The sequence below is a fragment of the Rhinolophus sinicus genome, chromosome 3, assembly GCF_057876585.1.
Source record: "Rhinolophus sinicus isolate RSI-liver-muscle chromosome 3, RSI-T2T, whole genome shotgun sequence".
In the NCBI taxonomy this organism is placed as follows: Eukaryota; Metazoa; Chordata; class Mammalia; order Chiroptera; family Rhinolophidae; genus Rhinolophus; species Rhinolophus sinicus.
In genome coordinates, this window is record NC_142503.1 from 592,913 (window position 1) to 620,706 (window position 27,794).

A 27,794-nucleotide genomic window follows, 5' to 3' on the forward strand; every position below is an offset into this window, starting at 1 on the left:
TGTGGACGGAGTCAGTCAGTGATCCCGCCACTGGGGTCCCCAATGATGGAGGACCCCCACTGATGGGGGACCCCTGAGGGGCAGTGATAGCGCACACACACACACACACGCACGAGGTGACACCTGGGCCCACCTCCCACCGATGCAAATATACCACTTGGCAGATCTCAGCCTGGCCCGGCTGCAAGCTATGGTCACCCTCCCCAAACAGAAACCCCCACAACGCCCCCACATGCAGAGCCCAGCCCCAGGGCCCCCACCCCCGACACAGACCGCCCCCCCAAACACCCCTACACTCCCCACAGGTCACTGCCACACCTACTCCCTTTCCACCCATCCTGCTCCCTCCAAACAGGGCACCCGTGTAGCTATCTCTACCTGTACCCTCCGTGGGACCTATGAACTGCTGCCCCTTCCAGGGGTCTTGCTCTGCCAGAGCCCAGAACTGGGCCTTGGGCTCACTACCCAGGAGGCCTCGAAGATTCAGGATCCCCGTACTGAGGGACATGTGGACAGTGGTCACTGCAGCCCTGAACCATCACTGCCAACCCACCTCAACGGCCCCCAACACCTACTGTCACCACAATGTCAGAGGGGCACGGGATACCGACCCACCAAGGGATGGGCAGCTAGGCCTTGGGGTCGTCCTGCTTCCTTTTCCCTAAAAGGCCAGGCCTCTCTCCTGGGTGGTGGGGGACCAGCCATTTCTCATCACAGAAAAATGCAGAGACAAAAATCCAGTCCACACCCGTTAGTTGCTTCCCTCATTAACAGAACTGCCGCAGAGTCCTCAAGAGAAAGGACTGATTTGGAGCCGCTGTCCCACTGGCTGCCATGACATGACCGCATCTTCTGCTCTGGGGAGAGCCGGCCTCAGCAGGGGCCCTGGAGGGTCAGCAGTGGGGAAGGGGCAGCATGGCCACGGACTGAGCAGCAGGACGGGTCCCTCGGGACTGGGCCTCGGACGATGCAGCCCCACTAAGATGGGCCGGGCCTCACCCAGGAGGACGCCGCTGGCCACGCCCGGGATACCCTGGATCTCCGTGAGGTTGTTCTGGGCAAAGTAGTCGTCACAGGCGGTAGCGTCGGCGGAGCCGTTGCAGAAGAGGCCCCAGAGCATGCTGGTCCTCGTGCCGTTGCCAGTGGTGTGGACTTTGGCACAGTCATCAAAGCTGCGTCTCGATAACGTGCGGTTCCCCAGCAGACAGACCCTGCAGTGGGGGTGGGGAGTGAGGACACGCATGGCTCCCAGGGGACCAGGCGGAGATCCACAGAGCCCTCTGTAAGTAGCTCCTGACACTGCCCGTTAGCATGATGGACACATGCACACGAGCGGCTGGGGTCAGCACCTCAGCGGGAGTCCAGCCCCCAAGACTGCACTTCCTGAATCACAGGCTCTCATGCAGTGAGGGGCTAAGGACAGTCAGTCCTGCCACCCTGTCCTGGGGCGTCGGACACAGGAATGAATGGGCTGTTCCCTCCACGTGGAGATGGCAAAGCACAGGAGCGGGGGGCTGGTGCCAGCCGCCCCCCCAGACTCCTCCCGTCAGCCCATGGGCAGTAGGCCCACTGCGCAACCTAAAGCCTGAACACTGGCCACACCAGTGGTTCGCTGTGACCTAGGGCCACTTCCTTGTGACTCGGCATCCTCATTAAAAAAAGGAAACTTCAAGAAAAGAACCCACTTGGGGGCTTTCCTGAGGACCAGGGCAGGAGGCCACTCCCGGGAGGAGCTGGGTGCTGCCTGATGGTCCCCAGAGCCACCGGCCATCCTGTGCGCCCGGGCTTTCACCAGACCTTTCTTTGCAGATGGCTGGTGACAAGAGCCTCTGACTGCTCGCTCCCGAAGCCAGTGAGAGAACAAAAGACTCACTGGCGGCCCTACCACCCCCCACCGCCATGGCCACTGACGAAACCTGAAATACAAACTAGGAAACACTGTGTCCTTACAGACCTGGCACCGGGAAGAGGGACAAAGGACAAGATCCCCACGACGGACCCAGGACTCACGGGATGTTTGGCGGGTCGAAGGCGGTCTTGATGACACCGGCATAGATGGCAAGGATGGACAGCACCACACAAGCCAGGAACACCAGGGCCAGCTTGTTGACGTACTTGACGCCCACGAAGACCACCATGGCCATGAGGGCCAGCGTGCACGTCCCGTACACGCGCATGTTGTGCAGCATGGCCACCGCCTCACCGTCTGCTGAGGCCGCGTGGATGATGGCTGCGCCAGGGGAGATGTAGGTCTGCAGGGAGAAGCAGGTCAGGACCACCATCCACCCCAGCCTGGAAGACGACCCCATGGGGAGAAGGAAGGCCAGACATGACCTCCTGAGGGGCCCTTCTGTGGGGGGCTTGGCGCTGAGCTCCTTCCCCGGAGGCCCCACACCACCAGAATGTGCCTACAAGGGACCCTCGGGTGCACAAAACAGGGGCATCGAATGGCAAGGAACAGGGCCCAATTCTGAGATGACACTTAGGACCCTTCACAGTGAGGCAGTGTTAGAACACAAGCATTCCCCACTTTCCTAACTTAAAAGAAAAGCAATGTTTTTCTGCGACCAGGGATGTAATTCCAGGTTGGAGAGCCCAGTGCCGGCCCAGCACTGCCCTCCCAGAACCACGCGGGCGGAAATGGAGCAGAGACACACGTGCTGCTCGGTGCGTCCTGCTAGGAGGATGGACCAAGGGACCGGTGACGTAGCTGTAAGACGCGGAAGGACCAGGGATGGGGACGTGACAAACGGGCTTGGGGAGCACATCTCCCTGTTGCCCATCAGGCACCCAGGGTACGGGAGGCACCGGTGTTTTTGGCAGCCGTGCCTGAGGTACCGGAGCAGGAGGAAAACTGGGACGAAGGGGCGGCAGGACCAGCGGGTCCCAGAGAGCGTGACCTCTGAGGGGTCTGGCAAACCTTAAAACATACAAAAACGTGAGCGCAAGTACTTCACGTTTCAGGGGGAAACTTCCTGCAGAAGGACCCAGAATGTTCGCCATGTGACAAGGACAGATGAGAAGAAAAGCTTGACGGCAAGCGCTGCCCCCAGGGTTGGCGCCCGGGCAAGGGGAACCAGCCGCCAACAGGGCACTTACCAGAAAAATCTCAATGGTCCCCAGAATGTACATGGCCCCTGCGAAGGTTGTGCCCAGATAGAAGCAGAGGCCCACGGCGCCCCCAAACTCCGGCCCCAGTGACCGCGAAATCATGTAGTACGAGCCGCCAGCTGCAGAAACCACCAAATGAAACAGCGGGTCAGTGAATGCAGACTTCACAAGCAGACGGCCGTCTCTGGGAGTGGTGACTGAAGAGGGTCGTGGTGAACAAGTCAGTAGCAGGGGGCAAGGCGCCAGAGACCTGCGCCCATAAGTCTGCACATCTTGTTGTCAGACCAACACCCATCCTCTTAACTTCGCCACAAAAGGCCCGAGAACCCAGGCTGCTCAGGCACCATTTCTGTATCACCCTCACAGTGCCCTCAATTCCCACGCCTGTGTCTGTCCCTAGCTGTTCTGTCAGTCGGCTGGGTCCACACTGGGACACCAACCAGGAACCACTGTGAGTCTGGAATGTCTGCAACACATTTCAGGGAGAGGCCCCTTTCTGCAAAGCAAATCACCGATCTGCTTCTAGAATCATCACACCCCTCCTGCAGCTGAGCTGTGGCCGCCTTCCGGCTGGGCCTGGAGGGGAGCAGGCGACCCACAGGGGGTCTCGCTGTGCGGAAGTTCTGGGGAAGGGGCAGCTCTTCAAGAATTTGGGGTGCAAAACAAACTGAGCCTCACTTACATACACACACAGGCTGCTCAAGCTGCAAGGGAGCCAGGTGGCTCCTTCCACTTCTGTGAAGCCAGGTGGCAAATGAATTAGAGGCTCCCAGGGTACAAACTGGGCCACAGCACTGCCCTCCGGCCTATCCTCCCTGGCTGAGCTCACCCCCTTCCCGTGGGGACTCCCCTCTTGCGCCCCTCCCCCCCAAGCACCAGGGCGGTAACTTCGCTGCAAAAGGGAGGAAGACAAACATCCAGGATTTCAGGGCTCAAATTTCAAAGTGAAGCCCGGAGGGAACAGACCAGACGTCCCCACGCCAGACAGCCCCTCCCCCACCCCTACCCCTTGGTCAGATGGCGTCAGAGGCAACAAATGCAGCCTGTGGTGCTTTAGTTGGTTGAAAAGAGAATGATGGTTTGTGAGAAATTAAACATCAGAATCAAAGGGATGTATCTGGTCATAAAACGCCAGTGCCTTGTCCAGACAGCAAAGGTGCAGGTTTGACAAGAAAAAGTCCTGGGGACGCTGATGTGGATTCGCCCCGCGGTACCTCAGGGGGACACAGGGAGAGGCCCCAGGACACCGGGGCACCAGCCCTCATGAGTCCACATGAGCATGCTGAGCAAAGGTGGGGTCACTGCTGACAGCATCCGGAAGGGCCAAGGACATCCCTCTCCCATCCACGGGCCCCTGAGGACGTGGTCTCTGTGCTCGGACACTGATGACAGACCCCAACCTACAGGCGGGAAGGCACATCCACAGGAGGCCTTCTGGAACAGGGCCCCGCTTCCTGCCTCACCTGCAGCCATCTTGGATGAAGGGCACACGACAACGTCATCGTCAAAATGAAAGTGGAGCGCGTACTGAGTGCACAGCGGCGCTCAGCGCAGCCACTACCCACTAAAGGAAGTCGCGTTTCAGATGAACCGGGTGCCAGCACCCCTTACCTGGGACCACGCCGTTGGTGGCAATGGCGCTCATCGAGATGGCGGTCAGCATCGTCTGCAAGACAGGTGACCCTTTAGAAGAGCACTCTTGAGGTCCGCCCGGCAGCAAGGACAGCGCCCCCCACACACACACCCCCTGCGGCAAGGGCAGCGCTTCCCGGGTCCTGACCACAAAGGAGCTGCTGAGTATTGGACACTCAGGACCGCAGCCCCCAACCCCGTGTTCTGCCCCACTTAACCCCCAAAGCTGTGCTCCTACAGGCAGCCCAGAGAAGACGTGACTGATAACCCCATCCCACAGTGAAGGGCTCACTTCTGCCTGGGTGCTACCCCCGTGGGGTGTTCAAGGGGGACCCTGCCTGGGTGCCCGCCCCCGTGGCAGACTGCCAGAGCCTGTGTAGGGTGGGCCTGCCCCAGCTCTCACCACCTGCTCAGGAAGCAGCCACACCCGTGGGTTGGGGAGCAATTACTCTACAACCAAAGGACCAGAAGCCACAGCTGGGAAAGCGAAGGCCCAGTGAGTCCAGTGACCAGGTGCCCCCTGGACCGTCTCTGCCGCCTGGACAAGACCTCGCCTCTGTCTTGCTTTTTATCCTTTAATCGTGGCAATCACTGTGGACACTTCCCGACATCATGGCACAGGAGAACACCATGAGGCGGTTTAGCTGACCCCACCACAGACCCGCGAAGGCCGCGGGCCAGGGTGCCGGGAAGCCCAGGGTGCAGGGGAAGTGGACCAACTGGGGCCCAGGGCACTCCCGCTCGTCTGCATGTTTGAATTCTTCCAGGTGACACATGGTGACAGAACCGTTTAATCACCCTCCTCATAACGAGAATAAAAGACAGTAGGAAAAGCACGGCCAGGGAGCAGGGGATGAGGAACTAAACGAGATGTGACAGAACGCTGGACAGAAGAGCATCTGTGTCCTTGACAGGGACACAGGCGCGGAGGCCAAGTGTGGGTCTGGGGCTCAACAAGTCACCTTCCTATAAACGGGGTCCCTGAAATGTCCAGAGGGCTCCAACTGGAAGAGGACCTGGTCCAAGAGCAGGACCGTGCAAGTGGCAACAGCGGCCACGGCAGCGCCCAGCTGCCCAGACGCCCGCAGCCCTTCTGCACACCAGCGAGACCAGACGCCCCACAGCCGCCGTGCTCACACTGGCTCTGGGCAGGGGCTGCGCTGACCCGGGACGCACGCGGAAACCAGGCCCCCAGAGCCCGCAGTGGTCCACAGCACCGGCCCTGATGCCCGGGGCACACACAGCGCCAGAGCCGGCGGCTCACTCACGCAGGTGCAGCACATGAACACGATGAGGAAGGACTCCAGCACGCCGGCCACTCCCACGATCCACGTCAGGCGCAGGAAGAGGATCACGCCCAGGATGTTCTGCAGGCAGGGCAGGTAGACGCCGATGAAGGTGCCCATGCCCGGGCTCTGCGGGAGAGAAGGCCCCGGGAGGCCAGCTGCATGGGGCACCCAGCCCGCCCTGCAGCCCCACCTCCGCCCTCCGGCCCGGAGGACGAGGAAAGGAACCAGCTTCAGCTGCCTGGACCTAGAAAAATGGCTGAAGGGACACCACCCCCCAGAGTGACCTGAGGCTCCAGAACACCAGAGCAGGACGCCAGCCGTCCAGGAGCAGGCGGCCTTCCAGGAGGGGCCAGACCCACATTATCACCAGGGAGCAGAGGGAGCAGCCCGGCTGGGCCTTCGTCCTCTGAGGGGAACGGCGGGAAGGGGGGAAAGTTTGGGAAAGGGAGGAGGGCCAGGCTCTGAGCAACGCGACTGCAGCTTGGGGCTCCAGGAGCTCAGGACCTCATGGGCGTGAACCTAAAGCCACAGAAAGCACAGACACCAGGGCCAGGCACAACTCTACCGTGTCCGGCCTGTGTGGACGGAGTGACCAGGGATGCCGGCGAGACTTCAGAGGATGTGTGTGAGCGCACTGGACAGCCCCTCCCCACAGTCCACAGCCAGACAGAAAAGGCAGACGTGCCGCCTGGACATGGGGAACTGCAGGTGGGGAAGTGCCGGGGGCCCAGGCGGGAGCGTCCGCAGTGAGCCTGGAGAGACCAGCCCGAGGAAAGGCCCAGTGGTCCCACCCCACCCTGTCCATAACCTGGACGACAGCCAGCATGACCACAGTCAGGAGGGACACTTGGGATTTGGGGACATCTGGCTATAAAGACAAGATGCTGCTTAATGAGGAAAACGTGTGAATTTAGGTAAAATTAAAAAAAAAAAGGAAACCTGGGAAGCTTTGCTTTGAAAACGTTTCCTGAATGACAACGATGACCGAAAACAAGGGCCTCATGTGGCAACTGAGGGGTGCAGCCCTGCGGCTCTGGGGACACAGCCCAGCCCCAGGGAGGCAGCCGAGGGCCGATGCACAAGGAAGAACAGACTGAACCCCATTAAAGGAAGGAGGTGGGTTTCTTGGGGTGACAACAGAGCGGTCGAGTACAGAAGGGACAGGGCCACGAGCTCTGACGGATCCTAGGACCCCAGGGACAATGACCTGAGTGCCGCCCAGTCCCTGAGAGGAGCCAGGGGCAGAGGGTCCAAAAGCCTGCACAGCTCACAGCGCCAGTGCTGGGCTCCGGCCGGCTGCTTTAACGCCTGCGCCCCAAGTGCCCTGGCACTCCTAGGCCAGTGTCCTCAGCCCCGGCCCTGCCCACCCACGGGACCCTGTGCTTTTGTGAAAAGTGGGCCTGGCGCCTGACGCAGGGTGGGTAACGTAAACTGTATGAAAATGCGAGTGCTACACCAGGTGACAACTATGCTGGGCAAGTGCAGCCGCTGTTCACTGTCTCATGGAGCACACAAGGTCGTCACAAAACAGCACGGAGGCTGAAGCTGACCGTCCAGTCACAGCATCGCCCGGCTTCAGGCACCACGTGGGCTGGGGGCCAGCTCTCTGTGCAGCGGCTGGCAGGCTCCTGAGTCTCCCGAAAGGGCACAGCGGGCACGTGACCTTAGTTCTCATAAAAGGCAGCTTTGAAGGACACACCTGACCACTGAGACCCAGGAGGCTGCAGGGACCAGGCCCTGGAGACGGCGCCTGGGGGGAACCGACGCCCTATCTCTGGGGACAAGCGCCTGTGCTCAGGTGGTCAGAGGGACAAAGAGGGGTGGCCCCTGCCCCCACTCCCCAGGGAACTTCAACTCAGGCCTAAGTGGGGCAGCTGGATTCACCCCAACCAAAACCTGCCCACCTAATGACACACAGCTGTGCTAAGGGTCACGGGGTGGCCGTCCCTCCTGGGGTCCCCATCTGGCAGTGGGTCCATGCCACGGGCCATGTAGATGTACCAGGCTGGTCACTTAGGTTACATCTCAACAGAAACTACGAGGGGTTGGGGCTGCAATTCTGTCTGTGCCACAAGGCGGCTGTGACCTGCTGGGCTGCGCCATGTGGCCCGGAGGGAGCTGCAGCGGCAGGTGGGGGCCTGGGTGGGGCCAGGAGCTGAGGCCAAGGGTTGGTTCCAGAAACACTGGGACCCAGGCAGGCTGGCAGTTCCCTGGGACACAAGCTCCTACAGACAGACAGATGGACAGCTGTCCCACAGCAGAGCCAGACCAGAACCTAGGACATGCATCCACAGCTGCGACCTCCCGCAGGGCGTCACCTGGGCCTAGCGTCTTCCGTCCCCCACCTCAGGGCAGGCCGTGGCTCCATGAAAACCCAGGGTGGTTACAAGCCCCTGACAAGCCAAGAAGGTCCTGGCAGGGGAAGCGGGACAGGTGTGGTCCGGACACACCACCGCTGAAGAGGCCACTGCCCTCTGGCCGGGAAGGTAGATGGAGCTGGATGGCGAGGCCATGTCCCCGTTATGTCTCTGTTACTTCAGAACACAGGGACCTTCGGGTGGCATTCTCAGAGCCACGTTAGGGGAAATAAAGGGGGGAAATCACCATTTTAAATCAAGAAAAGCCGATTTCCACCCTTGAGTGAGCCATCTGCGGAAGAGGTGATCAGAAGAGGAGACTTGGGAAAAGCCAGTTTTTTCAAGGTTTCAGAGGAAGGAAGGCAGGAAGAGGGTGCGTCATGACCTCTGGAAGCTGGGGCCTGCACTGGGAGGTCTCCCTTGGTGGTTAAATTTTTTTTTAATTTTTAGTCTGTGTCTTTGATTTTAAAGTAACATACATACTGCAAGATAATTTAAAAAGTAAAGGAAATAAGACAAAACTAAGAATCACACATCATTCTCCCATCGAGACACTCAATGTGACCTGTTCACTGTGGCTTCGTCCGAAGTCGCGAAACACAGCTGGCAGACTTGGCTGTTCCGTCCTGGGCAGCCCCCAGCCCCTTGGTGCTTTCCTAAGCCCGCTTACAAAACCTTCCCGGAAAACCTTTCCACACAAATCCTCACGGCAGCTCTGCTTATTTTTTAGGATCGAATCCTAGAAATAAATGCCTAAGAAATAAAATTTCTGGGACAACGGTAAGAGACGAAGTGGCCTATAACTGAACAAAGGGCAGGCCGTGGCGCACCTTGACCTCGCGCCGCCGGCTTTCCTCGGCTTCCTCGTGCTCCACCACACCCTGGCTCAGGTTGGTGTAGTTGGCCAGCTTGTTGAGGAGTGAGGACACCATGGGGTTGCTGTCCATCTCCTCCTGTTTGGGACCAAGACATGGAATCAGTCACCGTAATCCCTAACTGACACGCCCCAAACCCACCAGACCAACCACCCGGCACAACTCCTGCTGTGTGGACGCTCCAAAGAGCCCATCTACCTCCAGGGCCATCTGGAGCCCAGCTCTGTCCTGGTCCTGAAGACTATAGATCCAGCCAGGCCCTGATCACAGCCCGTCTGAAGTCAGGGGTCAAGGGCCAGAGGTCAGGCTCCAGGGCACAGTGAGCAGGGCTACCCACCCAGCAAGGGGGACAGGGCTCCCCAAGATGGCCCAGGATTCAGCCTGTCCGACGGGTTCCTGAGGCACCTCATGGGGAGGGGTCAGCTGAGGGACCACGAGCGTCACCACCTGGTGCCCAGTCAGGCAGCCTGGCCCCAGTTCACCCTTAGACTAGGGGGTCTCAAGGCCATGGCCCACATTACAGCTACTTTGTGCCCGGCTATTTGCAGGAGAAAGTGGACGTTACCTCAAAGAGCGCCATGCTCCTCCCTTCAAAGAAACTCTCTCTCTCCGTCTCACCATTGTCAATGATTGGGCTGCTTTCTCTTGAGTGCCCATCTCCTGCTAGGGAAACAGTTCAGGTTAGTTTTAGGAGCTGAAAGGAGATGGGGGCAATAGGGAACCAGGGGGACGGCAGCCTTAGGGAGGGCCTCCCGGTGACAGACACCCACAGCTGAGCCAAGTGCAGGACACCGGGGAGAGGCCAGCGCCTGTGGCCTGAGGACGGAGTGGGTGCTGGTGAGGACGCTGGGCTCCGAGAGCCACGTGTGGCCACAATCTTCCTTCTCTGAGAACAGACATACAGGAAACCTTCACACATCAGTCTCTGCCTAGGACCACAGCCAATGAGGTCCCAGGTTGTGGCCCCCTGCCCTGCACTCGGGGCGCTGCCTGGCCAGGCGCCCTGGGTCTCCCTCCTCAGCTCAGGTCCTGAGGGGCCTGGGGCTGACGTCCACCAGAGGTAGGACAGGCCAGAGCCTGGACGACTCCCCACCAACACAGCACGACGAGCCCTGGAGCCACTTGGCAGCCATGGTGAGCGTGAGACATGTCTGCATGATGGGACAGAGACGCAGCCCAGGGACCACCCGCCCCGGGGACCCTCTGACATGACCACTAGTCTGCTGTCCACCCACATGGGGACCAGACCTGTTCACGCCCGGGGTGACCCGAGCAGCTTAGCTTAGCTGTCCCACAGCCATCTGGAAGAGTGACTCCGGCCTCAGCACACCCATTGGAGCTGTCACTGGATCATGGACAAACCACAGGCCTGTCACACCAGCTTTTGCCAGCCAGGTCCCAGGACTCATGCAGCCTCCGGAGGGAACTCCCCAAGTGGGTGTCTGATCATGCCGCCCAACTCAGGGGGCCCTGCCAACGGAGGGACACGACAGGGCCTCGGGCTGCCAGTGGTCAAGAGCTGCTGGGTTCACAGCCAGGACCCCTGGCCTCAGTTTCCCCACATGGAAGATGGGACTCACAGGAGACTGATTACCTTAGTGGTGCCTTTGGAACGTCACGTAGAAAACCTTGGCGGGGCTGGGCTGAGTGCAGGGTCTCACACAGGACAGAGGCTATGCAGCACCCAGGACCCCGGCCCGGACCCTGCAAGTCTGTCTGCATCCAGCCCAGTGGCCTCCCTGGGAGGCCCAGCACCCCGACAGTGGGGCTCACAGAGAGCCAGGATGGGCCAGTCCTGGGGGCACTGCCGGGGCGGGGAGCGGGCCCCCCCAGCAGGCACGGGCTCTGGCAGACACCACGACTGTGCCTCATCCCACAATCAACCAGACACTGTCAGACCAAACAGGCAGCAAGTTTTACAAGGAGAAACCTGCTCAATAACCACGTGGCCATCACTGGGAACCTGGTTTTAAATTAGGGTTCACCGTGCAATAAAACCCTGCATGTATTTTAGAAGACGGGCTGTGTTTGCCCTGAAGCATGACCCCCCGGGTACTGATGACAAACAGGAAACAGCGTCACACACAACAGGACAGAGCCTCTGAGAGCGCAGCTCCAAGGTGAAGTGGGGCTCCCGGCCGGGCTGGGGTCAAGGCAACGGTGTCTCTGCTGATCTGACTTCCTAAAGCTCCCTACTGGGGGCGGGGCTCAGGTAAGACGGAGCCGTGCAGCCTCCTGCTCAGGAGCTGCAAGTCCCAGCGCCTGCCTCTCGGGCCACAGACCCTCCAACGCCTCACCGGAACTCCCGGGGACACACAGCCTAACAGGAAGTCCACTGACTGCTGGCCTGTGACTGTCAGTGACGTGGAAATACCCAAGGCAACAAGGACCACACAGACAGTGCGTTAGCTCTGTTGTGACAGCACCCCGAATCCTGATGGGTCACCGTGGCCTCACCTGCGGTCGGTCCCCGAGCCGTTCAGAGCAGATCCTGCAATGGGGTGTCATGGAATCCACACATACGACACGGCCCTCAGGTGACACCTGGGACCCCCACCTCCATGGCTACTCTGTCAGGATGGCCTGACCCAGGCCACCAGGTCACTGCAGCCGCGTCAGGAGGCCCACACAGGGCTCGGCCTGACCCAGGCCACCAGGTCACTGCAGCCGCGTCAGGAGGCCCACACAGGGCTCAGCCTGACCAACCTGCGAGCTCGCTCCCAAATCCTGAAACACAGGCCCCAACACGTGCTCTGAATTCAAAATGGAGAGAGAGCCACTAGCATCACTCTAATGGCAACCCATACGTGCTACTGAGCCCAGAACCCTCTGGCACCCCCACTGCATAGATCAGGGACGCCAACGCCACCACCCCAGAAGCTGCCAGCAGGGACATGCAGAGCAAGCACGCACAGGGGCCTGCAGGCTGGGGCCACCAGCGCTGCCTGCACCCCCATCTGTACCTTACCCGAGTACCCCCAACACTTTGCCCACCTGTGTCACGGCCACCAAACGGCCTCATGGGAGCCGCGGTCATGGCAGGGAAAGGCCCAGGCTCTGACCACCAGGCGTCCTGTTATGATCCAACCCCCCACCAGGAGGCTCTCGAGTGAGGGGGCCAGGAAGAGCGTTGGACACGCTGTCCTCTGTCCCCAGGGAGCCCCAACCAGGCTGAGCATGGACTTAGCGGGGGGTGACCTGCTTGCGCAGGTCCTGTCAGGGTGGCGTTCTGACAGAAGCCCAAGGAGCCAGGCGTCCCTGACCCTGCCAGGGCTCAGGGAGGGGGTGTCCACCAGTGTGTCCCCCGAGGAGGCTCTAGGTTATGTCCTGTCCCCTAACAAGGGAACGGAATGAGGGAGACAGAGGAGCAGGGAGCCTCCAGGGCCGCCATGAGGGCACAGCAGCCACCCTGCCCCTGCCCCGCTGACCTGGCCCGACATCCTCAGCTCCACACCCTTCTGGCCACAGCCTCCCGGCTCCTCCACTGGAGAGGCCCAGGCCTCAGCACCCACAGCTGCAGCAGGCGCCCCGCCCCATGCTCTGCGCCGCTCTGTCCGCCTGAGGACTCCCAGGCCCCAGGCCCTGCTGCCAGCTAGTCACTGAGCAGGAGCAGGGACACGCACGTCACCACTGGACTGATCGCCACAATGACCACTTTGGCCGAGAACTGCCAGCAGACACTGGGCCCGGGGCGAAAGCTGGAGCAAACGGCACAGAGCCGGGCCGTCTCCCACGAGGCGCTCCAGTCGACACGCCACCCGTGGACCTCACCAGGGGTCAAGGCTAACATCAGGGTCGGGGGACGGACCCCCAGAGCGCAACACTGACTGCTGGGTTCCCGAGTCTGATCGTGAGGAAGCCTGAGACAAACCCAAACAGGGACCACGCACAGGACGTCCGGACCTGCTCACAAAGGCCGGTGCCACGGAGGCTGAAGGAGGGTTGTGGAAAGCTCCAGATGGAAGGACAGGGGAATGGGTGATGGAATGCAGCGCCTCACCCAATGCTTTAGATAAGGGACATTGTTGGGCTGACTGGGGAATGTGAACAGTGAACAAGACCTTCAGTCGGTGAGAATTCTGATTTGGGCGACGACACCAGAGATTATGGGAAACACACCCATTCTTGTCAACGGTTCAGGAGAAAAGTGAGTGAAAGGGAGAGAAACAAGCCAACGTGGCAAAACCGTAACATTCAGGCAAATCGGGCCAACAGCACATGGAAATTCTCTGTGTTCTTGCAACTTTCCGAAGTCTAAAGTTACACCAAAATAAAGTTAAAAGAGAAAATACAAACATTCTCAAATAAAAAAAGAAATAATGCTAAAGCTCCTTGCCCTAAACCGCAGCAGCCCCACAGAGGAGCCGGGTCAAGGCCGCCGGCCTCCCTCCCTCCTTCCCTCCCTCCCTCTTTCCTTCTGGAGTTTTAAGCGGATTCCTGCCCAGGCTCCTTTTCTGGAAACAACATATTACTTTGGTGATAACAATCATGGCCGCTGACAGAGCAGCAGTTCCCGACTGTGTCTCTGGAGTAAATGGAAGGTGCAGAGGGCTCTCTCTAGACCCGCCTCTGTCTGGAGGACACTCAGGCCACCCAAGGCGGCCGACAGCCCTGAGCGACAGGGAGGGAGGGAGGGGTCGAAACCCGGTTCAGTTTCTCCCTCCGCTGAGGCAGCCTGCCCTGGCTGCACGACCTTGGACAAAGCCGGGCTCCTGGGGCTCGTGTTTCGTGTCGCGGGGGAGCCTTGCCACACAGCTCGGGGTGGCAGCTGCCCACGTCCTCGGGCCTGATCCTTTTGCACACGTGGGGGGCTCAGAGGGCAGAGCCAGCTTCAGACCCCCTCCTGTTCCCCAGGCACAACCCTGCCAGGGCCACCACAGCTCTAAGGGCAGGGGACCCTACTCTGACCAAGGCCCATGCAAGCTTCAAGGCCACTCACCTGGGCTTGCGCCCCTGTCCTCCCTCCGCTCATTCATGGTGACAAGGGCCCAGCACAAGCCTGAGCAGAGGGAACCCTGGGGTGCAGGTACTGCAGGGCAGGCAGAGGCGGCCTAGGCAGGCCCCACTGTGTCCTCCAGGGCGGGTGCCCCAGTGGTGCCCTTGCAGCAGGGCGGCGGCCTGTGCAGGGCCCTGCGAGGAGGGAGGGCCCCACAGCTGGATCAGGTGTCCTGGCTAAGCCAGCCCCAGGGCAGGACCCACATCTGCTGTCCCTAGGCAGGTGTGCACGCGGCACAGACAGCCCGCCACGGTTCATCTAAGGGACAGTTGGTGTCCACCAGTCAAATGTTTCATCAGTTATGGCCCAGAGGTCACAGGATTAACCCCAAACCGTCCCCCAACCACACTCCCTCCTCCTGCCCCCAAGAAACCCACTTCTGACTCTCCACACCTGCGGACTGAAGGCGCACAGCTCACCTCACGTTTACAGAAATAATTTTACAATCTGTTGGTTTGACAATCTGGATGTAACCACCTGTCGCTCACCACACAGAAAAACAACGTGATGAGGTGGAAGGTCACAGTTCACGCTGAGCCCGTGACCCTTCCGACACATCTTGGGGGGCTGCAGAGCTCGAGTCACAGCCACAGCCGTGCCCACTGGATGCAGAGGGGGCGGGGGAGCACTGTAACAGGCCCAACCTCAAGGATTCCGATTCCGTAAGGTGACACCTGCGGCAGGGGGGTGACAGACACAGAGCCCGTCCCAGGAAGACTCCCCGAAACCGCCCTCCCTTCCTCCTCCCTCTGTGGCTTGGTGTGGGCTCCTCTTGTCACTGAGAAAACACACCCTCAGCCAATAAAATCTGAACCAGAACAAGTCAGTATGGGTTTCACTGCACTCCCCCCACCAGCCTGACAGGGAAACAGGCCATGCTGGGGTGGACTCCCAGTGGCCTGAGCTGCCCCCCAAAGGACAGCCAAGCTGTGGGTGTCACACAGGAAAGAGCACTGAGGCTCCCAGTGACCCTGGGAAAACAAGGGAATTTCCCCCAAAATGGAGTGAAACAGGGAGATATTATGGAAACATATCATGTAAACACATGCTGGGTCCCTGAAGTTGTTCCTGGCTGAGCGCTGAGCATGGTTCCCGGGACAGCCCCCGGCAGCAGCTGGGACAGGTGTGTTCCGCAGAGGCCGCCGTCACAGCCCAGACACCACCAGGCACCACAGAGCATCACAGGGCAACGAGCCATCAGCGCCCACTGTCCAACGGCCTGGACTTCGGCCTCCTGGCCAGCGCTGGGCTCTCGATGAGCTCTCAGGACAGACCTCTGATTCTCTATGACACAGCAGCTAATTCCTGTAACTAGTCTTTTGATGGCCTTTAAAATGCACATTTAATGGTCCCATAGAAGCTGGCAGCAGCGGGCAGAAGCAGGCAGCAGCGGCCCCTGCTCCCTGACCGTCCGAAGGCCACCAGCCCTAGGAGCATTCAGGGGACACCACCACCACCCACCACCTAATTAAAAGTGGAAACTGAACACTCAGCCCACCACCAACTCCACAGCAGTAGCTGTCCCAAATACAGGGGGGACCTGGGCAGCAAGACAAACAGTGACAACTGGCTACAACATGGAATAAAAAGAATTCATAAAACCACATGGCCCTCATTGTTAAAAACTTAAAAGGTGAGAGGACGGACTTACATACTCATTTCTAATTAATCAAGTGTGGGAAGAGAAAAAAAGCGACAATATGGACAGAAACCCAACGAATACACCTCAGCTGGTATCAAGGTCTCATCCGTGGCGGGAGCCCTGGGGACGGCGGGTGGCCTGGGTACGATGGGACGAGAAGGCACATTCCCTGTGGGGGCTTCCTCCCCAAACCCACATCCCAGTGTAGTCTAAGGACACCAGACACAGCCCCCCCTGAGCACACCCCCACTCCAGAGCCGTGCAGCCGAGAACAAGGGCAGCCTGACAGCCTGTGGCACCAACAGGACACCAAGCAGTGACCGCTGAGTGCAGTGTGGGGTCTGGGGACAGAGCAGGACGTTGGGGACGAGGTGAGACACTGACGGCTGAGCACAGTGGGCAGTGACACGCAGAGCTGGCCCTCGGTGTGACAGCCACGCCGAGTGGGGAGCCAGTACCGGGCCCGTGGGGACACTGCCGCACCTCCACGCGCCCCTCAAGTCCAGAACTGCGCCAGACGGAAAGTTCATCAAGTAAAAATAATTCTCATGTGCGGCCGGTTAGTGCAGTTGGTTAGAGCGCGATGCACGTACCACCAGGGTCGCCGGTTCGATCCCCACTGGGCCACAGTGAGCTGCACCTCCACAACTAGATTGAGACAACGACTTGACTTGGAGCTGATGGGTCCTGGAAACACACACTTAAAATAAATAAAAGTTTAAAAAAATAATATAATAATAATTCTCGTCTTGGTGGGACCACAAAGAGAAAATTTAAGAACCGAGGCATGGAAAACACAGACAAGTGCAGCTGGCAAACAGCCGCACACGAGTCAGAAGACCACCGTTCGTGACCCCGTATTAAGTGGTCCAGGCATGAAGCCGAGAGACACCCTGAAACCAGTGGGGACCAGGCCCGTACACTGACTCCAAAGGGGAGGGGCCCTCTGAGGTCACGTCGGCGGCGGGAGGTGGACCCCAGGACCCAGGAGTCATAGGACAAGAACACCCCCGTGGCACTGTCTTGCCTCACGGCATTTCTCCTGAAAACAACCCAAGGAAACAACCACGTGTAAGCTCTGCGGCATTCCGCAAGACACCTGGCCCAGATCTTCAAGCATGTCCAAGTCAGGAAAGATGGCAAGGGGGAGAATGCTCTAGATCGTGGGCTGGCAAGCTTTCTCTGTAAAGGGCCACACCGTCCCTTCACAACCACTCACAGGCTCCAAAGACAAGACAGTGTGTGAACAAACGGCAGGGCCATGTTCTAATGAAACTTTATTGACAAAGGCAGGCAGCTGGCTAGACCACAGGCTGCAGAGCCCAGCAGGCCGGCAGCGGCTCTCAGCACACGGGGCTAATGACCCTCACCAGGCTGGAGGGCGCTCAGCAGGCCCTCCCTCCAGCCCCAAGGTCTCCCAGCTTTAGGAGCCACTGCCCCTCCTTACAGCAAGTAGGAGCGGCCCGTTAAGAGCCCACGCCCTGAAGACCTGGCTCTCCAGCCCAAGAAGCCAGCACTCGGTGGGTTACTCCTCTGCAGAGCACGGCCCGGTCTCAGTGACCACACACACCTGCTGGTCCCCTCAAGATTTCAAGAGTTCAGCAGCGCGTGTGCTCCCGCACCTTCAGCATCTTTTAAACAAGCTCAACAGGATCAGCTATCCCCAGAGATTGTGGCCCTGCAGACAGGCCACACCAGCACACCCAGGTGACCGACGGCCACTGGTCAGCAGGCCTGACCCAGCCCAGCACTCAGAGCTGCAGCCGGACTGCAGCCCACTGAGACCCCAGACGAGCTCCCCCAGGAACGGACCAGATGGCCGGCACCTGCTGCTGGAGAAGCAGGGACTCGGGGCGGGCACAGGCGGGGCATAGGGGCCCTGAGCAGCGCCACCCTCCTCCCAGAGTGCAGGCAGTGGTGGGCATGCTCTAGACGAGGTTGCACACCTTCTGTCTTCACCTTGTCATTTCATTACAAAAACGTTTCAACTCTCGGCCAACAGACGCTCTGAGAAGCCCCACGGCCACACCCCGAGCACCGGCCCTTCCCGTCCAGCTGAGGGGCAGCCACCAGCATCCTGTGAGACAGACCCCACAAGACACAGAGCACCCCACCTGTGCCAAGGCAGCCTCTGCTTGCTTTTCACCCTGAATCAGTTTTTCCTGCATCGGCTTTGATGCCCACATTGCTGGCTCCCTGAAATGCAAACTGAACCCCAGCATCCGTAACGTCACACAGTGACTGGGGACAGTGCCAGCCTAGAGGACAGCAGCCTCCACCCCCAGGCCACGCGCCTGGACTCAGTCACCCTGGAGACTGCATGGGCTCTCAGGGTCCATGTCCCTGAGTGTGTGTGTCCCTGTCATTACTGAGCAAATGCAATCTAGTTCTCTGCAGGGCGGCAGGCAACGACCCCCCAGCCCAGAGAAGCTGGCAGGTACTGGGACTCAGCAAGGCCGCCCGGGCTCGGGGCAAAGCAGACCCACCTTCCTGCCATGGCCTGGGAGCCTGGACCGTGGTGGTCAGCTGTGGACACGGGGTCAGAGCCCAGCAGCCCAAAAGGACCCCAAGTGCACTGTGTCCTCCCCTCTGTGGCTGCAACCTCCACGAGCCCCCCATGTCCACGCACACTCTCCCCTCCCCGAGTAACCAGCACATTCCTCCCCACACCTTCCTCCTCCAGCTCGGACATGGGGTTTCACCGCCGTCCCTCCCAGAATGGCTCCAGGGAGGAGCAGAGTGACCTGTGAGACTCAGGGCCAGATGCGTTCCCGAGGGCCAGTGGGCTGGGCTGGGCAAGCATCATCAGCCATCTCCCCTTCCTGCCACCAAGATAGAGGTGTGCCCAGCACTGGATAGGGACCTGCACCGAGGCATGGACGTGGGGGGACACGGTGTCCCCTGTAGCCACCAGGCACTTCCAGCAGAGCAGAGTGCCCTCTGGTGACCTACAGTGCGTCCCATCAGCCCCATCAGCCGGACCCCAGATCACCCCACACCCCTTTCCCAGTGGCTGGGTCCTGTCTGACGGGATTGAGCTGGAACAACAGGGTTTTTGGTTCCATGGTCCTAGCGGTTTAAGTGGTGACCCCTGGCCTCTGCCCTTTGCCCTCCCTGCTTTGCAGCCAGTATCAATGCTGGGAGCTGAAAGCCAGCAGCCTGGCAATGGAGGCCAGCGGGGTGCCCATGGGGCTCAAGAAAGCCCGAAGCTGTAAGTGCCCAGCTTCCTACAGCTTCTGGCTGATACAGAAACGCCTTCTGTGGTCACAACAGAGGAAGCATTGAGAGGACAAGAACCACCCACAGGCCACCGGCCACCACGGCCACAGCTGCTGCAGCACTCCCCCTGCAGTGGCGTCTTCTGGAAGAACTGACGAGCCTTCCCCAGGCGGCTCCTAGGAGAGTGCCGGGGTCCTCTGAGAAAGGACCTGGTGAGCTGAGGGGACAGGATGTGGGCGCTCCCCATGTGGGGTGGCCCCTGGTCCCTTCTACAAGCTGCACCTCAGGTCCTGGCCTGAGGGACAGTCGCTGCCTCTCATGGGGATGACCTGTTGCTTCCCAAGGTGTGAAGCTCCACTGAGCAAATTAAACCTTCCTCCTCTGCGCTCACACCCGTGCGCTCCCCGCCCGGCTTCCCACCACGAACAAAGCCTGTTACTTAAGGCTAACGCTCCAGGTGGGGCAGCAGGGTCCCCAACTCACGCATCTGGGCTCCAACACAGGCGTAGGCCTGGCTTGACCCAACGCTGGGTTCCCCACACAGGTGACATCCATGTGCACCCAGCATCTGGCTGGACATCCCACTTGGGGAGGCAGGTGGGCCGCTTACACTCCATCCTCAAGGCTTCCCCACTGGGGCACAGCCCTCACTTCTGAAAGCATCAAAGACATCCTGTCCCCAGCACCTGTGACACTAGGTGTGAGCAGCCTCGTAGGTCAGAGGGGCCCACAGTGCAGCCTCAGGTTAAAGCCCACTGGGCACAACTGTGTCCCTCTACTCCCCCACTAACCAGGCACATCCCATGGGGCTCCCCCACCGTCTCCCACAGCACCCCACTGTTGGGGAAAGGGAGGCTCTCGTGGGAGACATGAGGCGACCTGGGGAACCGTGGGCGGGGTCAGGAAGGCTTCAGATGCACCTTCAGCCGGGACCACGGCCTCCGCTCACTAATCTCGCCATCAGGGCCCTCAGCCCCGCCATCTGCAGACCCAACCTCTGGCACATTTTTAAGTGTGACATTCGCACTGTCTAGAAAGCAAGGACAGTGCCAGGTGCTCAGCTACCAAAATGCACTGACACAAAGAAACGGCAAATCAAAAGTGGCTGGGAAGTCCCGGGAAGTAGTCACACACACATCAGCAAGCACATAAACACAGCACACGTCCATGCACACACACACACACACACACAGAGCACACGTCCATGCATGCACACGCAGGCACACACAGCACACACACAAGCGTGCACATACACATGCACACACAGACACACACAGCATACACACCAGTGTGCACACAGACACACGTGAATACACAAATGCAGATATAGACACACACACAAAACACACGCATGCACCCATAAACACATCCATATGTAGAACAGTCGCACAGATACATGTGAGTACACAGAACACATGTGCAGGCACACATGTGCACACAGCGAACACACCCACTTCCCATACACAAGTTAATACCCTTCTACAGGCACACACACTGTGCATGCACACGGATACACGCACACACACACACGCTCACACACAAGCATTCTGGGGACCACAGCTCCGAGAGCTTCTTCCCAAAAGAAGGATGTGTTTCCAGGACTTTCAGTCTGAAGAGCGACCCCCCAGAAATGGCGGGCCCCTGGGGAGCCCTACAGCCTGACACTCCCTGACTCTTACGGCTGCGGCTGCTCCTGGTCTGACCTCTCCGACCTCAGGGCCCGGCAGGCCTGAGAAGCCCCCGGGGGCAGCTCCCATTACCGCCACCGGCTCCCGTCTGGCTGTGGTCAAGACCCCTGGTCGGAGGTAAGAGGAAACCCAAGAACAACCTGGCGCTTCTCTCCTGATTTCAGCCACACTTGATCCCTCCCCAGTGACCAGCCTCTGAGCCTCTGAGAACCCAGGCCCGACCCGCAGGCGCCGTCACCAGACGGGGCTCCGGAGACAAGAGGTCATGGCCACCTCTGGGGTAGGACGGTCCCTAGACGGAAACTGAGGCACAAGGAAAACTCAGAATGGCCTTTGAGTCCCAAAGGGCCTTGCATTACCCTGGGGTGTACATGTACCCTCGAGCAGAGGGTGACAGACGTGGACACAAGGGGCTCCCCCACCGCTCGGACGGTGCCAGGCCTCGCCACTGTGCTAACCGAGGCGTGGCCTGTGTGAGGAGGTCAGGGCGGCGGCCTCACACAGCCAAATCGAAAGTGGTAAACAGGCCCAGGCGCCACTGGCTCTCCTCCCAACAGCCAGAGAGACCCCAGGCCTGTGAGTCACGCGGGCCCAGCAAGTGGGGACTGTGCTCGGAATGACCAGAACGCAGAAAACAAAGCTGCTGCCTGAACCACGGCTCCCACCCCCACACCCGTCCACACAGAATCAATCACACACTTCCACTCCGCCCCCAACTGTTTTCTCAGAAAGAAACCGCCCAAGAAGAGGAAGAGGAAGCGAGCAAGGAGCACCTCGCAGGCTCTGGGCCTTGCTCAGGGCCTCCCGAAGTGAGGGTGGCGGGGCCCACGCAGGTGCCCAGGCAAGACCCCGGCACCAGTAACCGCTCATGGCCCCCGACCCCAGCTGCCCCCCACCAGCCACAGGGAACCACAGGAGACCACCGGACGCTCACCGGGGCTCCTGGCAGGAGGTTCAAGGACCCACCCAGAGCCTCAGCCGTGGGTGCAGGAGCTGGGGGGCCTCATTCTCAGCTGGTCCTGCCGGCAGCCGCAGCCCCGGGCTTATCTGCATAGAGCCTCTCTGTTCTAAAAAGGGAGTTCCCCTTTTTCATAAAAGAAAGGTATTAACCCTTTGTACTCTGCTCTCTGCTGAACGGCACTGCCCCCCAATGTCCCCCAGAAGCAGCCCAGGCCCCCTGGGACCCGCCCACAGCCAGCCACCGGCCAGAGCCTGGGCGGTCCGGCTTCTACCGTGCGGGAGACCCAGCCCCCTACTCCTGGGTGCTGTCCCCGCCACTGTCACCAGGCCGCAGCCCCGCAGGCCCCTCAGGAGGGCTCACACGCCCCCAGGAGAAGGGTCTTCCCTGCCGAGGCGAGGCCCTGGCTGCCTGCAGACACAACACACCCGCCCCAGAGCAGCTGTCACTAGAAAATAACTCTATGGGACACCCTCATGCACACACTGAAGTGCAAAGTGCTGGGCCCGTGAGCCTGACACGGACGTCACACCCTGCCTCCCATCTCACGTGGAGATGATGACAGGAGAGCCGGGCGGCTGGCAGCACGAGTGGCCAACCAGCCCCCGGTGGGTGTAGCATACCCTTCCCCGGGCCCACCTTCGGGTTTCACCCCAAGCCTGGCCACCACCCCAACTGCTGTGCCCCAGCTATGCAGCACGAGCGGTGTCTACAGCGGCCCTGAGGACAGTGGCCCTGGAAGGTGGCCTGGTCCAAGGTCAGCCACCCCAGTGCAGGAGCCCAGGCCCGAGGGTCATGTGGCAGGTCCCAGGGCTGTGGCCGCAGGCCCAGTGGGTAGAGACGCAGGCAGAGACTCCACTTCACGGCTGGGTCCTCCGAAGGCAGGGGACGAGACCAGCCCGCTACTGACCTGTAGGACCTGCCCTGGGCAGACACCTCTGGCCTGCTCCAGCTGCCCAGGCATGGTGTGTAGCCTCAGCCCTGACCAGCTCCAAGCCCACGAGGCACCTCACGCTGCTAAGCACCCCCTTTCCAATGTCCCCCCGAGAGCTGCACCATACTCCCCAGTGGTATAGGACAAGGCCGTGGACGATCTGCGGTCACTTACGTGAAGGAAACACCCTGAAATTCAGTCCCACCTGGACCACTAAAGGATGGACGGTGCCACGTGGCTCCCAGGCCCCTCCTGGGTCCCAGAGTAGGGCGAGAAAGGGGCTCCCGGCCTCCAACAGCACTGGGGACACTGAGGGGCAGAGGCCCCATCAAGGCGCTGGGAACAGCAGGAACGTCCACAGCCCAGCAGGCCCCGCAGAGCCGCCTGGCACAGGCAGGTGGGTCGCACGTACAGCAGCCCCCCCACATCAAGCCCCACTGGCCCACAGGGCCCACTCCTTCCCACTGACGGTGATGGGAACCGAGGAGCCGGCTCTGCCAGGGGCCCCCAGAACCCACACAGCAGGCGCTCCCCTGGCCGTCACGCCTGCCCCCTGCCCCCGCCTTCAGACCCTGACTCTGTGCCCAGGCGCCTCCGTCCAGGGCCAGGCTCCCCCAGGGGCCACAGCGTTTCACCCAACCCAGGGTCTGCCGGGGGCTGTGTTTCAGGGAGCTCCATCCTGGGGGGCTGCCTGCTCGTCCTTGTCACCATCGGACAGTCTATGCCTCCAGCCGGTGGGTCGGGCCCAGTACACAATACGAGGCACAGGCCCAAGAGCCCATGTCAGAGGAGGGGGCGACATGAGCAGAGGCCTGTCGGCGGGTCAGCTGCTTCCTACTCACGGCCACAGCCCCCCTCAGACACGGCAGCAGGTGGGCGGAGCAATCCCAGCCTCATGCCTCCTGATGGCAAGGACACAGCCAGGCCATCAGAACCAGTCGGGCCCTGAAGCTTGTGGCTTCCACATGGACGGGGCTGGGCTTCACATCGGGAGGCCCACCGCTGCCTCAACACTCTCCCTGCTGGCACCACTTGCCCCTCTGAGAGGCCTCCCTCAACCACAGGCATTCATGGAGTCCATTTCCCCATCACACCACTGACCACGTGCCAGTTCCTACAGCCGCCGTGCCCCAGGAGGGGGGCTGAGACCCTTCTGCTCACTGGTGCCCCCAGGACCACCATGGACCGGTGGGGTGAAGCCCACACCCTTCACAGGACAGAAGGCAGCTGCTGTAACCGGCACCCAGCAGCCCCAGAGCTGCCTGACCACTGGGGGCTGCTGTCAGACTGGACCCACTCGGAGCCGTCCCTCACGTCCCAAGAGCAGCAGCTGCCACTACTGGTGTCCACAGCTCAGGCACCCACCCCAGCACAGCATGGGGATCGGGAGGTCTGGGGAACCTTCTGGAAAAAAAGACTCAGAACTGGATCTAGGAGGCAACGGGCCCCCACACTTACTACAGGGAACACATTTCAGAACAAGGCGCAGACTGTCACCCCCGCCTGCACACCCCACGGTGGGGACAGCACCCCCAGCTGTGACTGGATGGGGTCCACTGGGGGGCTGAAGTTAAGAACAGACGCCCCCACACCACGTGATCCAATGCTGGTGACCAAGCCCCTCTACCAGCCACTGCGTGTGCACACACACAGACACACACATGCACACGTGCACACTCGGGCTCGGCAGCAGGACTTAACCAGGTTCTCACTTGATTTCTAAGCCAAGCGACTGTTGCCTGACACAGTCTGGGACCCCAGCGAGCACGTGGAGGAGGCGTGAACACAGTTGTGCCCCCAACTCCATTCCGCGAGTATCAAACTATTTTTTCCTCCTTGGCCTTTCAAAATGGAATTCAGTACAAAACACGTTTGGTACCCCCCACCCCTAATACGAAACACCCTAAAGGGCGTCCGTGGGCCCAGGCCACCTGCAGTCACCCCAGGAGCCAGGCGGGTCATGGGCTCTGCCTACGGGACAGACGCACGGCCTGTCCTTCCTGTGGCAGAGGGACGCATCCCTCCTTCCTGAAACCCAGTGACGGATGTGGCTCTGTGCCTTTGCCCAGCTGGACAGAACCAGAAAGCTCTGGCCACCCCACTCTTCACCTGCTCCCTGAAGCCCCACGTCCTCACCCCGGGGTTTGTGCTGTCGCCATCCCAGTGGCAGCAACCTCACATGGCAGAAAACCTGCTCAAGCCCTGGGGCCACAGCCTCAGCGTGCTCACCACGGCCCACTCCCAGGGGCTGGCCTGCCATGTCCCCTGACGGGACAAAGGCGAGTCTCCCCAGCACTGCCTGGGTCAGCGTGTGGGGGGGCTGCGGTGCCCTTCCCAGAGGGTGGAGAAGACCAGAGTGACCAACAGGACCTGAGCAGCAGAGCAGGACATCACAGAAAAGGACCCAAAAAGCAGAACGGGAACCAAAGGAGCAGGAAGCAGAGTCAGAGCCACGGGGCCCGTCTCAGGCTCCAGGTCTCGGACAGGGCAAGAGGCCCACTCGGGCTGACGCCGAGCCACAGAAGCTGCGGGTGGAACCCCTCTGGGGGACACACAGGACCCACCCACCGGCCTGGGGAGGGGGTACCAAGAGGGGGTCAGACTGGGCTCCCCGAAGTCGGTTAAAAACCCATCATGCCCAGAGCTCAGGAAGAAGCACCCTCATGCTTGCCACCTCCCCTGTATGTATTTCCACCAAGAAACAAAGTATCAAGAACACGATACAGAAAAACCTATCCTTTCCACTCCCATCACAATAACATGCAGAACACATGTCCCTTTATGCAGGGGACCAGGGTGTGGTGCCCGTCCTCAGGGAGGGGACCGGCCCCCAGGAAAGATGAACCCCAGTCATTCCAGAACACGAGGCCCCACCTTGCCGGAGGGGAGGGCCAGCGAATGTGCCCACAGCAGAAGCTAACACTGGCCTTGGCCTCCACTTCCTGCGCCAGCCCTCCCTGTCCCCAGTGGTTTTCACTCACTAAGGGAGCAGCTCCTCCAAGGGGGCCCAGGCCTCCCTGCAGCAGCACTGGGGTTCAGGGCTGCCGTCTTCCTGGGGCAAACGCACCAGGCACAGGCCTGCCATCCAGGAGATCCAGGGTAAAGCAGTAGGACTAATTCAAGGTCAAAGCTCAGCTTCTGCCATCTGCCACCCACCACCCTGCCGCTGGCCGTGGCGCCATGGGGTGGAGCAGGCCCGCTCCTTCCATCTCCAGGTGCCACAGGCTCCTTCCATCTCCAGGTGCCACAGGCTCCTTCCATCTCCAGGTGCCACAGGCTCCTTCCATCTCCAGGTGCCACAGGCTCCTTCCATCTCCAGGTGCCACAGGCTCCTTCTGGCTCCAGGTGCCACAGGCTCCTTCCATCTCCAGGTGCCACAGGCTCGTGGGGCCGCCAGGTGCCACAGGCTCCTTACGGCTCCAGGTGCCACAAGCTCCTTACAGTTCCAGGTGCCACAGGGTCGTGGGGCCTCCAGGTGTCACAGTCTCCTTCTGGCTCCAGGTGCCACAGGCTCCTTCCGGCTCCAGGTGTCACAGGCTCCTTCTGGCTCCAGGTGCCACAGGCTCCTTCCGGCTCCAGGTGCCACAAGCTCCATCTCCAGGGGCCACAGGCTCGTGGGGCCTCCAGGTGCCACAGGCTCCTTCCATCTCCAGGTGCCACAAGCTCCTTCCGGCTCCAGGTGCCACAGGGTCATGGGGCCTCCAGGTGTCACAGGCTCCTTCCAGCTCCAGGTATCACAGGCTCGTGGGGCCTTCAAGCTTCCAGACCAGACAGACCAGAATCTGGCCTGACTAAGGTCTGTATCAGCTGGGCCTAGGGAGGTGAGCGCCCCCATCTCACCTCCCACCCACCCCCGGGACGCACTCTGTGCACATGCCACCCTCACCCCTCACTCCTCACTCCTCGCCCTGAGGTCCTATACCTATTTCCACAACAACCCAGGGGTTTCCAGGTACAGGGTCTCCCCAAAGTTGCTCTACCCCACTGAGAGGCCACCCAGAAAACCAGGTGCTTCCCTGGGGGGGTCAAGGGTCAGCCACAGGGTCAGAAGGCCCGGCAGGAAGCCCCAGCGATCCTGTGATGCTGGCGGGGCAGCCTGGCCACGGGCCTGGGACCACAGAGTGCAGACCCCGCACAACACGGACCCTCTGGAAGGGGTTCTGGCCCGGCTGTTCCCAGCTCCTGCAGGACCCTCCCCAACAAGCAGGGCGTGTGTTGGTTTCCCCAGGCTGCCCACTCATCGTGCTGGTGACAGGGCCATCACATGGCATCACTGAGTGCAGACTGGTCTGACAGCTTATGTTAAACTCAGAGCCCAGCCACAGACCCTGACAGACAAGGGCCCTGGGACATGCAGCACGAGGACCTCCTTCCTCTTTCTGAGAAAACACGAAGACAGAGCACAAAACGTCAAAGTCCCGGTTAGCTCTGTGCCAGCTCAGCCGAGTGTCACAGTTCAGCTCAGACAGAAGGTTTGTGAACAAGAGCACAAAGCCCACACTCCTGGAGCTCCTGCGTCTGAGATCATCCAGGCAGATGTGACTCCTGTCCAGCCCTCAGCAGGGACGGGGCTCAGAAAGCAAACGCGCCCAGGGAGGGTGGGCTGAGGGCTCGAGAGCAGCTGGGCGAGACGCCCAGCCTTTCTGGCAGCTGTAGTCCCAGCTCGTGGTCCCAGGGCACCACATGAGAGCATGACAGCACAAGGGACAAGCAGGAGGAAAATGATGCCCCACTTCAAAACAAACCACAAACTTTGGGAAGAAAGCGAACATGGCACCAGCAGATAGGGAGCCAGACACCCAGTAGGGCAGCTGAAAGCTCCTGTGGGAACAGGAGGGCTGCGGAGCCCATCTGACACAGCTCACCCAGAAAGACCACAGGACCCACTCACGCGTGACGCTCAGGTCCAGGGGGCTGTGGTGAGAGGAAGACTGAGCCTGACACACTGTTTTCACGCCCCAACCAGAGCAGCCGTGACCAGCCCCACTCCCAAATGCAGAGCTGGGTGGGACCCTGATGACTGACGAGGCAAAAGCCCATCAGGGGAGCACCTTCAGCAGGTTCCTAAAGGTGCCCCCAGGAGGGGCCCGACA

General features: G+C 60.5%; 1 protein-coding gene across 9 annotated transcripts in view; it reads right to left on the bottom strand.

The window, feature by feature from the left end:
- SLC12A7 (solute carrier family 12 member 7) overlaps positions 1-27,794 on the bottom strand; it is a 79,608-nt gene that overhangs the window by 20,095 nt on the left and 31,719 nt on the right. For 3 of the 9 annotated variants that reach the window (XM_074329130.2, XM_074329132.2, XM_088796422.1), the window contains exons 2-8: positions 9,830-9,927; positions 9,220-9,342; positions 6,012-6,158; positions 4,723-4,777; positions 3,100-3,230; positions 2,011-2,252; positions 1,000-1,211 (exon numbers count right to left, since the gene is read on the bottom strand). In XM_074329130.2, the coding sequence (XP_074185231.1) occupies positions 1,000-1,211; positions 2,011-2,252; positions 3,100-3,230; positions 4,723-4,777; positions 6,012-6,158; positions 9,220-9,342; positions 9,830-9,927 (1,008 nt within the window). Of the gene's footprint in view, positions 1-999; positions 1,212-2,010; positions 2,253-3,099; positions 3,231-4,722; positions 4,778-6,011; positions 6,159-9,219; positions 9,343-9,829; positions 9,928-14,203; positions 14,319-21,743; positions 21,854-27,794 lie in introns of those variants that run through there. The other 6 variants (XM_074329131.2, XM_074329133.2, XM_074329138.2 and 3 more) reach the window with 5 other exon arrangements.